General features: G+C 38.9%; 1 protein-coding gene across 9 annotated transcripts in view; it reads left to right on the top strand.

Moving 5' to 3' along the window:
- The window catches only part of MAP7D3 (MAP7 domain containing 3), a 55,005-nt gene that overhangs the window by 29,683 nt on the left and 13,252 nt on the right, over window positions 1-12,070 (top strand). For 3 of the 9 annotated variants that reach the window (XM_075187275.1, XM_075187276.1, XM_075187273.1), the window contains 7 exons: window positions 978-1,073; window positions 2,134-2,259; window positions 5,750-5,898; window positions 6,481-6,611; window positions 8,008-8,261; window positions 9,446-9,581; window positions 10,013-10,193. In XM_075187275.1, coding sequence (XP_075043376.1) covers window positions 978-1,073; window positions 2,134-2,259; window positions 5,750-5,898; window positions 6,481-6,611; window positions 8,008-8,261; window positions 9,446-9,581; window positions 10,013-10,193 — 1,073 coding nt within the window. The remainder of the gene's footprint in view (window positions 1-977; window positions 1,074-2,133; window positions 2,260-5,749; window positions 5,899-6,480; window positions 6,612-8,007; window positions 8,262-9,445; window positions 9,582-10,012; window positions 10,194-12,070) is intronic. The other 6 variants (XM_075187274.1, XM_075187280.1, XM_075187278.1 and 3 more) reach the window with 6 other exon arrangements.

The following is a 12,070-nucleotide window of genomic DNA, read 5'->3' as shown; positions in this document are numbered from 1 at the left end:
TTTATGGTGTATAGAAATTATACCAGAATCTGCCTTGTTTACTTTTAAAACATTAAACAATGACCAAGTTGGAACATTTTAATTTGCTCTGATAAAGCTGCCATTAGTTTTATAATTTCACCAATTTCACCGGAACAATACTGTTTATTAGCTTGGTTAGGAATGCTGATCGATAGCGGAAGGGCTAGAGGTGGAGATACTGAGCGCTAAGTGCTCAGGGGCAGTTCTAATCCACTTGTGCTGCTTTCCCTTTGTCTTCCAGTAGACAGAGGAGAAACACAGAATTTCTAGGGAGGGATCTTATCCCTATGAGAGAAAACACTTTGCACCCATCTATCCTGCATTATGGGAAGTGTAATGTGCCTTATTGGGGTATTGATTCCTAGTGTGCCTGTGACTATAATCTTCCTGCATCAGTATGACAGGATATTCACATGACTTCTGTGCGCCCTTCACTTTCCACTGTTTGTCTCTGAGTATTGCTTCCCACTTGCCCTCCCTCGTTCCCCTCCTCACATCATGACACTGTCCTTACCACATGCAGCCCTGTCATCATTTACACAATCACACAAGTGTACTGTCCAGATTGCTGCACAGTCCCTGAAATACTCTGTGACTTTGTGAATATTTCAATAATATCAGATTGGATGAGCAGGAGATGAAAATTGAATACAAGCTTTTTAATGAGGTGTCTTGACGTTAGTAAAAATGCATCTTTAAAAGCTGAATACAGCACAAGTTGAAGTTTAAGGGAGGGGGTTTATTTCTTACTAGCAGTATATACTTAAGTAAAAGATAGGCGCTGGGTAAAAGGAGACGGGTCCTCTTTAAGAGAATGTACTGGAGATGTTTACAGATTTTTAAAGCCCAGATGTACAATGGTAAAGTTTAGGAACCGCATTGAAATGATTGATCATGTACAGTGTTTTTGGTGTGTTTCCGTTTGACAAGCAGTATTTTGTTGGTTTGACATTTAGGCGGAGCAGGACAGAAGAGAAGCTCCTCCCTCAGTAGACTGAATAGTAAAAAATCCTCTCCGCTTCTAGAGGGTGTGAAAAAGGAAGAAACCCCAGGTGTTTTGTCAGTCTGCTTTGTGTGCTTAGCAGGGCTCCAGTCTAACAACCACTTGCTGTGTCCATGACACCCAGCCTCCAATGCACAACACACAATGGATTGGAAATGATTTATCCAAGCGCAAACAATTTACAATATAGATGAATACACAATGCATACATACTCATACTTACAATTGCAGAAATACAACTACTCTTTTTTTCGTTTCATACGTTGTAAAACCACACAAGTGAAAATGAGTCACTTGGCATTTCAATCACACAACCTAAATTACGAGTTGAAAACTTTTAAAATTTATATTTAAAAGTAGGGTTTCACCATAAAGGGGCTTATTCAACAACATGGTGTTATGTGCACAACAGTGTGTAGTCCTCATCAGCCAAGCAGATTCTAGCTGTTTATCTAGGATTGGTTAGAAGATGAAAGCTAACATCTGATTGGCTGCTGCACATTTGTACATATTACTCTTTGTCGTTAAATAAGCCCCAAGGTTTGTGTTTGCTTACAAGCATGATTCTCCATGTAATGATATGAACCTGCGTGTGTGTTGCTGGCCTGCATTGTTATGCTTGGAACTAATATTTTGTTTCTTGTACCAGAATTTAACTACAGTTGTTGTTGTTCTAATATGCATCACTGCTATGTATCTATTCTATCCTGCCTTCTCTAACATGCCATTTATAAAGCATTTTTTTCCAGCCGTCTCCTTATAAGAATGTTAAATAATGTCAGTTTTTTGTGCATGATTAACACGTTATTATTACAACATAATATTTGTTACAAAGTAAAAACACAGTGTTACTATGATGTATGGTCAAATCAGTTTGAAAAGTAATGACTTTCAAATGTTAATGCTCTGACTTTTTAATTTTGTACTAAAATCGCTAAACAAGTTGCCTGCAATTTCTGTGGATGATATCACTTTTTATATTATTTCCATCTAACTTTTAATACTATTTTTTTCTCTTGGTGTTTTGATCCAGTTTCTACCTTTTTGTTTATTTGTATGTTTTGCATTGTACATATTCATGACAAAGCCCATTTGATTTGTCCATTTAGCTCATCGCCCCCCGACCAGTCCTCTGGACAATAGTATAATCAGTCGCCTCCTCGCCCCCACTCAGTCTTCCCTAGCTAGGAGTAAGAGTGCTGCCACATTATCAGCTGATGGAAAAGATCCGCCAGGTAACATCAAGAGCCTGGAATTTGCACTTGCATCTTCTAACCTGAGTGCTCCACATGCAAATTACTAAGTCCATATTGGAAATCTGTGTCCTGTAACGCAAGCATCATGGAGAATGGCCCCTGATCTCGCTTTTAAAGGCCTGAGGGTCCAGTAATGCTTTGACCCATTTTGCAGCACAGTTATCATCAAAATTAAATAAGTTAGGGGTTTTAATAACAAAAGAACACTCCCCAATATTCTGTTGCTAGGTCCAGAAATAAATGGACAATGACACAATTTTCATAATTTTTGCTCTGTACGCCACCACAATTGGTTTGAAATTAAACAATGGAGATGCAATTGAAGTGCAGACTTTCAGCTTTATTCAAAAATATCATATGAAACATGAGGCATTGCAACCATTTTTATACACAGTCCCCTATTTTCAGGGGCTCAAATGTAATTGGACAAATTAACATAATCATAAATAAAATGTTCATTTTTAATACTTTGTTGCAAATCCTTTACAAGCAGTGACTGTCTGAAGTCTTGAATCCATGGACATCACCAAATGCTAGGTTTTCTCCATTGTTTTGCTTTGCCAGGTCTTTCTTTAGTTGTCTGTTAGTGGGTCTTTCTACCTTTAGTTTTGACTTCAAGTGAAATGGATGCTTGATCAGGTTGAGATCAGGTGATTGACTCGCTCATCGCAAAATATTCCACTTTTGCCTAAAAAATACAAAACTGTTCTGCTGCTTTCACAGTATGTTTTTTTTTTTTTTGGTTTTTTTTTTATCATTGCCTGTCTGTACTGTGAAGTAGTTTCACATCTCCAAAAAAATGCTGTTACAGAACCAGGGTGCCCCTTTTTTTTTTTTTTTTTTGGTTTTGCAAAGTCTAACTGGCCTTTCTAATCCTGAGGCTTGTGAATGGTTTGCACTTTGTGGTGAACCCTCTCTGTATTTGCTCTAGTGTAGACTTCTCCTTGTGGTTGACTTGGATAATGATATTCCTACCTCCTAAAGAGTGTCCTTCACGTGTCTGTATGCTGGGAGGGGTTTTTCTTTGCCATGGAAGCATCCTGTGTCTTCTGTGGACATCTAGGATCTAGGCCTTTTAGTGCTGCCGAGCTTACCAGTTTGTTCTTTTTTTTTTTCTCAGAATATACCAAACTGTTGATTTGGCCAATCCTAAGGTTCCCGCTATCTCTGATGGATTTTATTTGTTTTTACAACCTAAGGATGGCCTGTTTCACTTGCATTCTCCTGTGACCACATGTTGTGGTTCACAGCAACAGCTTGCAAATGCTAAATGCCGCACTTGGAATCGACTTCAGACCTTTTGCCTGCTTATATGATAAAGAAATAACGAAGGAATAGCCAACACTTGTCCATGAAACCGATTTTGAGTCAATTGTCCAATAAACTTTTGGTCCCTTGAAAAAGAGAGGGCTACATATTAAACTGCTGTAAAGCCTAAACCCTTCCTCCAAATGGTTGTGTATCACCTCAAATTAAAGTCTGCACTTTAAACCCATATTCATTATATTACTGAGCTAAAAAAAAAAAATGTGTCTGTGTCCAAGTATATATGGACCTAACTGCATTTCTTAAAATATTTCTTATTTCTTTCATCGTATGCCGGTTTAAAACCTGCTTTATTCATTTCTTCTCGGAGTAGCAAACAAATCCCTGCAGAGTCCTATAGGTGTTCAGTATAGTTATATGTATTGGTTCAGAAAGGTGCATCTGTAGCCTCTAGTTCTCTCCCCCAAATTTTAATTATTTATTTAAATAGGATACAATTGACACAAACAAATGTAAAATTGTCTCTTCAAAATGTTGTATATTTTATTTTGAAATTGTCATATACCCAATACACAACAATAATCACAAACATTTTTTGTACTGTTTCTACTTTTATGTGATACATCGGGTCTATTTAATAATTTAACCAATTTTGTTGTTGTGGTCATAATACAGTCTGTGCACAGAGACCTTACTTTGTGTACTTGTTACATGCTGGCCCACTTTCACCCCTGTAAATCCTAGGAATGTGTCCCTGTTTTTGTCTTTCTCTTACCCATCCCCAGCAATAAAGACACTTTTATTTCCACATGGAGACCACCTTGTTGCTGCAACATTGTTTTATTTCACATTGCCTATGTCAGTGCATTGTAATTAGCCATAGTCAAAATGTACAATGCAGTGTATTGTGGATAGCAGACTTGACAGTATCCATAATTCTTTGTACTTGTAAAGAAACTTGGATGTGTCTAATTGCAGCGCACGGACAATGTGTGTGTGATATTCTGGGTGATTGGTAGGGCTTCTCTCCAATCTCCCTGTGCCTACATTTTAAGATTCAACTCCCCCCCCCCCCTCCCCCAAAGTATTGGCGCTAAACCTATTACCGCCACGATGGTAAATTTAACCCGGCTTTCTGCTAGCAGCAAAAAGCCGGCATTGAAACTACCGTTCTAACGGTATTTAAGTGCACATTACCGTAATAACGGTAATAAAACTCCCGCTCTCCTTTCTCTTACCTCATGCTGGACTACACTTAAGGGCATATTCAATTAAGGGCAAAGAAAAATCCATAAGGGGGTATTCAATTGTTAGCGTTAACGCTCTCAAACGAGCGCTCATAAAATCTTAGCGTTAATACGGTAATTACTCGCGGAATTTCAGCTTGGCGAGCTGAAATTCCGTGAGTAAACTACCGTATTAACGCTTTTCGAGCGCAATATTACCGTATAAACGGTAATATTTTTTGAGCGCTCGTTTTTTAGCGTTAACGCTAACAATTGAATACCCCCCATAGTGTTGCGGTACCTTATTGACATAAAAAATGTTCAGCAGCGATGTTGATCGCTACTTGAATAGGCCCCTTAATGTTGCTCATTCTCTCTTGCATTGCACACAGTTCAAAACTTCCATAGAGCTTTATTGCTGTCTAACGTGTCATGAAGGGGTTATTTTAAAAGTAGGTAATCCCTGTAAGCAGCAACAATGTTTCACTATTATAAATAGTCCTCAACTGTGACCTCTAGTAAAAAATGAAATAGATTACAAGCATGATTTTCTTTTATGCCGGAATGTGTTTTCCAGAAATATTAGATTTGCAAAACATGAATATATATAATATGTAACTGCTTTAAAGATCATTATTTGCAAAGACTAGTTGGTTAATTGAAAGTGCACCTATCACTTGAGGAAATTATCAATGATATATTTGTACCCTATGAAACATTTTTCAGAAAAACCTCTATTAAATAGACCCTGTAATTTTGGTCTCAGTTTTCTGAAGGGGTCTTTCTTCCAGTTGCTATTGCTTCTCTGCACTAAATGTATGGTGATGGTGTTTTGTGTGACCTGCTGCACTGCACACTTCCTATGGTGCGCTTCACTGCCATTTCTAACACACAATCTTTCTCTCTCTTTTTTTTTTCCTCTGCTATGCTCTGCACTTGGCTCTCTGTTTTGTCTTGTCCAATTCTTAACTTTATAGAATCTCACCTCTGTCCTCGTTCAGCTTCAGCCACTACCATCAGTACCCCACCTTCCGCCCCTAAAGGTCCCGTACGCAGCCGCAGCATTGACAGATTGAAGTCCCCTCGAAGTGCGGCATCTGGCGTTATCGCCACTGAACCTAGCCAGGTAGAGGAGATGATTTTGTTTCTTTTTTGTGATAAGGCCTCACACTTTTACTGTTATTTACCTCTCTATATTTTGAAACATTACCTATTGTATATAGTTTTAAAGTGTTTTGAGTAAAGTGTCTTATCACAGTCTTTAGTTTGCTCTTTCTATTGCTATGTTCTCAAACTTCAGTGTCGTGCAGCATCTTGAGATTACACAAGTGTACACCCATTAAAGGAAGTTTTCTCTTATGTTGTTTTAAAATAATTATATAGTACCAATTCAAATGGTTTGTTTTTGCAATTATATCTGTGGCAGATAAGGACATAAAATAAAATTAAGATCTCTAGTCTGACGTTGCTGATTTAAGCCTTTGTCCTGTACCTTTGATAAAACCATGGTTTAAGGAGCCACTTGTTGCTAATGTCCTGTATAAGTAACATGTTGACAGGTCTGCTCTGTTTATGGGCATATGGGTACAATTTTAGTGTGTTATTTCTTAACCTTAGCATTGTTGACTGCATTCAGAACATAACCGACAGGGTTACAGCTATGTTTTATATTATTGTATTGTAAATAAGATCTTAATATGCCTTCTAGAAGTCAGAGCTTGAAAAACAATCTCCACCTTCTGTGGGGAAACGCCCTCCATCTCCTACTGTGACTTTGAATAGAAGATCTCCCTCGCCCTCCAATGTAACAAAACGAGCATCATCGCCAACACTTGAAAAGTAAGTTTTTAATATATATGTATTCGCATTTCTCCCCCAAAAAGTGTTAAGCTAGGAAACTTGTTCTGTGTAATAATCAGAAGTGTACATCTCATGTGACTCTTGATGAAGCAGAGGTCATATGAGCGTCACCTATGACCTTATTTCTCCATTACATCATCTTTCTAGTGAAACTGGCTGAAGCACTGGTGTGGTGCTGCAAATAGCTGTGTGCCAGGCTGGTTCAGATTTGTTGGAGGCTTGTTTTAGAAAGTGACCTGTAGGATTAGGCTGTCATGGGCTAATTTGAGACTCTAGCTGTGTGAACGTGCGACACTGGTGCACATTGGGAAATGCTAGACATAGTGCACATAGTTGTACAATGCAGTTTTCTACTTTATAATATTTAGTGCAAATGTATTGTCCAGCAACCACCAGTTTGTATTCAATGGCCCTATAATGTGATAAATATGTTAGAACCAGAAACACAGATAACACCTAACTGCACTGCTGAAAAAATAAAATCAATGTATGTACTGCTGCTCAGAAAAATATATAGGGTGTTCCTCCCTATGTTTAAATTGATACAATAAAAAGGATTCTGGTGCACAACTGCAATATATCAAATATACTTGTGTATGTAGAAATGTTAGACATTTATTTGAAGGTAAAGGAATAAGAAAAAAACAAAAACAATAAAAATATGTGATAAAGTTAATATATAAAAAAGCAGGTGCCGCATATGTGGTAACTTAGTACTGTATGATGGAGAATCTATATTCAAACAGAACAAAAAAAATGCACTATATTACTATTCCATAAAACAAAATAGCAGGCCTGCTGGGACACAAAGTGAACAGTAAAAAGATAGCCTTGTATCCATGAAAAAACACGTATTTTTGTTGTTTTTGTTGTTTTCTTCTTCCTTTTGTCTTCAAATAAATGTCTAACATTTATATATACACAAGTATATGTGATATATTGCATATATAGTTCCACACTTAGTTGTGCGCCAGAATCCTTTTTATTGTGATACATATGTTGCCCATCATGATGAACTTTAACCAGAATCTCTGATTAGCCTTCCTTATTTCCCACACTTATAGATGCAATGTAAACTGGATCTAGTTGCAGCAGACCTACCAGATTCTATTAGATACCGTGTACAACACTCCAAGCACAGGCTTTCAGCATTAGAATAGAGCAGTGCTGGGAGATAGGATCCCATTGGAAGCTGCTCTAAATTGATGTAGATGTTTTAATTAGTATGAAACACCGTTTTTACCAATTAAAGAAAAAGGAGAACATGAATTGATTGTGTTTGGATATTTTCTCCACCTAAGAATTATTTTTCCCGAGGGAATTAGGGAAACTGGGGAAATGTCTGACGTTTGTATTTCTTTAATATAAATTTCAGAAGGACCAGTAGCTCATTGGCACACAAGAACCGTCCTCCATCTCCAAGTTTGTTGAAGCAGCGACCTCCCTCGCCCACAGTGACCCACAAGCCAGTTCCCATCCAGCGTCCCTCACTCACACCAACTGTCTTAAGTGCTACTAAAAAGAGCACTGAATCAGAATCTAAACCAAAGGAGAAATCTCTGGATGTGATTAGCTCAGAGCTTAAAACTGTGCAGACTACGGAAAAGGAGGCAGCAAAGACCAAAGATGGTAACTGAACCTGTGTATATATGTGAAGCATGATATCTGGTTTTGCCCTGTTTTTAAATCTTTAGGTCTTAAATTTATATCTACTGTATTTCCTTCTTCCTTATGGAAACAAAATATTTTTGTATTCTGTGGATGATAAAAATACCTAAATAGCTATTTAAAGTTAATATTGTTAAATGTAAGGGTCATTTCATCATCATTTATTTATTTATATAGCGCCACTAATTCCGCAGCGCTGTACAGAGAACTCACTCACATCCATCCCTGCCCCATTGGAGCTTACAATCTAAATTCCCTAACATATACACACACAGACATAGAAATAAGGGTCAATTTGATAGCAGCCAATTCATCTACTATGTTTTTTGGGTTGTGGGAGGAAACCGGAGCACCTGGAGGAAACCCACGCAAACACGGGGAGAACATGCAAACTCCACACAGATAAGGCCATGGTCGGGAATCGAACTCATGACCCCAGAGCTGTGAGGCAGAAGTGCTAACCACTGAGCCACCGTGCTGCCCTCATTTATGCAAAAGCATTACCTGCCTGTTTATTGTTTTGTTGTTTGTGGGGATGGGGAGTGTTTGTACACTTGCTATTCAATCATATCTAAAGGCTCCTCTCCTCACTGTTTAGAATGCTTTGTATGGGAAACCTTTTGAACTGTAGGTACACCTGCTGCAACCTTTATCAGACATCACCGATATCTGTGTCAGTGTTGTTCTGTACTTTGTGTGTAAAACTGCAGGTAAGGTGCATGTACACTGTCTCCTATAGAACACATTCTAAACAGTGAGGAGAGAGGAGCCTCCTCTACTTCTATAACGATGCAGCCTGAATGTTTTCTTAAATTACTTTGGAACGATTATACAATTCTATACCATATTCTATTAAATATACTATTTAGTTTGAGAAAATGTGGTTTTATTTCTTATATAAGTTGTATTGCTTTGATTGTTTGTTTTACATTTTATAGTCCTCTCCATCAGATAGAATAATATCTTACTTTTTATTTGGTGTGTGCTGATTCACCAACAGTGATGTGCTGCAGAAAGATATATAAACACTACAATTATAACAAACTTTTTGGGAATACATATCGGAGACATGAGTTTTTTTGGAATATTGCAAATGTGGTTTACAGTTTGACTGGAGGATGATTACTTCTATTTTTTGTTACTAGAATCCAGTAACAAGACTATATCAGGGAGCACTACTGCTGAGGAAGCTGCTAAAATATTGGCGGAAAACCGGCGTCTTGCACGGGAGCAGAGAGAGCGTGAGGAACAAGAGAGAATTCAAAGACAAGAAGAAGAAAAGTAAGGCTTTTTTTTTCTTCTGATTTTCATTTTCTTAGCAAGTTTTTTTAAAATAGGGAGTTCAAAAAGTGACTTGTTTCTAAACTGACTGTCCTGTGAAACCTCTTCAGTTCATTGAAGCATCTTCACTATAAAATATACTTCTCATTAGACAACATACAAAGATTTTATTGATTTTGTATATTTATACTTCTCGCTTCATTATGCTGGGCTTCAATTACAACACAGCAACTGTAAGAGGGAGCCCATCTCCAGCTGGTCTTCTGGCTGACTAGGATGAAACTCCCTTGTGCCGTTTCTTCAACGAAAAGATAGCGGCGGGGAGCCATGGGCCAAATGGGGAGCATAACCGCAGCAATGTAGGCTGATTTAGTTGCTTGTGGCTGTCCTATATCACAGGAGGTCTTTAACTGACAAGTGTCATTTGACAGGATAAGACAGGAAGAAATGGCTCGCAAGGCAGAAGAGGAGAAACAGAGACTGAAAGAAGAGGCGATATTATTAGAAGAAAAGAGGAAGTTAGAGAGAGAAGAAGAAGAACGAGTAGCTCAAGAAGAAAAGCTCCTCCGTGACCTAGAAGAACAAGAGCGGCTTGTAGAACTTCAACAACAGGCATGTAAAAATAAACCGAATATATGTTTAAAACCTGATACATTTGTGTAAACTATATTTGATATGATCACCAATGCTGTGTTCCTTGGGAAATTATCCCTATATTCAATATAAGGCTGGGTACACACTACGGAAAATTTCTCCCGATGCGATATAGTTAGCGATTTTACCAGTTACTGGGGAAAAAAAGAATTAAAAAAAGTCCTGATCAGCATACTGATTCATGTGTACACACTGAACACATGTTACAACATTTATTTAATCTGTCATAACAATCTGCTGAAATGAATGTGACTCTGCACACTCCATAGAGATCTATGGACACTGCCGTTCGTGAGTGCATACACACTGCAGGATTGGAACAACAATGTTCCATCGTTGTACAAGATTTTTAGTTGGGTTTAAAAATCAAATGAAACGATACAATGTGCTTTGGAACGATAATCGTTCATCGTTGAAGCGTACATACTAATGTGATATCAGGCCGAGCGATTGTTTATCGTGTGATTGCCCCGATAATCGGATGAAAAACCTGTAGTGTGTACACAGCTTAACCATTATACTATTAGGAATAACATGCTCATTCATTTTTTTTTTTATTTTTTTTTTAAAAAGATGAATTTCCCTTTCATCCTTCTGGGGGACACTAATACCATGGGGTTGTAGTGGGGAGTGAGGGAGTTGTCACTTAGCTAGTTAACTTGTTACTTGTGACCTGTTGACAGAGCCCTCCACTCTGCAAACCCCTCTTCAGTGTAGTTTAAGTACCTAAGGAGTTGGGCTTACTTCATTACTGTTGGCGTAGTGTAGTAAGGTTTATTTTCTTTCCATATCTTTTTCTTGTTTTTACATAGATATATCACAGCCTGTTTAGTGTGCGATTCAAATCGGTACACTGTAAAAAAACAAAAAGACGCACAGTCTGTTCCCCCTTTTTCAGAGTTAAGGAAAATTGTGGAGGCAGGTTGGTCTCAGCCGGACCGCAAGATAGTAGTTCCTAAAAGATTCATGGCATTGTTCCCTCTACAGTTGGAGGATGTTAACCGTTAGGAACAAGGGTTGACACTCGGGTACCACGACTGGCACCTTACACCACTTTGCCAGTCCCGGGCTCAGCTTCCCTTCAGGACGCTACTGACAGGAAAGTGGATGGATTTTTAAAATCCATCAATGTATTTTAGACCTATGTTATCCTCGGCATAGGTTACCAGGGCCATGGAGTCCTGGGCTGACCAGCTCGCGGCAGCACTTTAGGATTCCGACTTTCTCCCCCTTGCGCTGCACCTTAAAGGGGCAACAGGCTATTTATATGAGGCGGCTCAAAATGCAGCCTCATTGTCTTCCACTGCGTCTGGCTCAGCGGTGGCAGCAAGACAAACCCTCTGGCTTAGGTCCTGGGAACGCCGATGCAGAGTCAAAGTGCTCTCTTAAGGCAACAGTGGATAGCGTCCTCCCCAGATCAATGGATTCAGGTGATCATGACAAGAGGCTACATGATCAGGCTAGAGGGTCAGGCCCCGCGTCTGTTCTTTCCCCCCTCTTTAGATCCCATAAGGAGATAAGCGATGTTGGGTTGCGTCGCTGCTCTTCTTTCCGCAGGGGTAATTTTTGCAGTTCCGGAAGTGCAGAGACTCCTAGGATTCAAACCTACTCTTGGTTTCAAAACCGGATGGTTCCTTCCGCCAAATTCTCGATCTAAAGTCCCTACGTTTACACCTGCGGGTGGAAATATTTCACATGGAATCTCTTCAGTCTGTAATAAATGGCCTGGAACCAGAAGAATTCCTGGCATCCATAGATATTAGGGATGCCTACTTGCACATTCCAATATGGGAGGGACATCAGTCCCTACTTCGTTTCACGATAGAAGCATCCCA

Source organism: Mixophyes fleayi, chromosome 9, assembly GCF_038048845.1.
Source record: "Mixophyes fleayi isolate aMixFle1 chromosome 9, aMixFle1.hap1, whole genome shotgun sequence".
NCBI classification, from domain to species: Eukaryota; Metazoa; Chordata; class Amphibia; order Anura; family Limnodynastidae; genus Mixophyes; species Mixophyes fleayi.
This window is presented reverse-complemented; position numbering and strand designations above follow the sequence as displayed.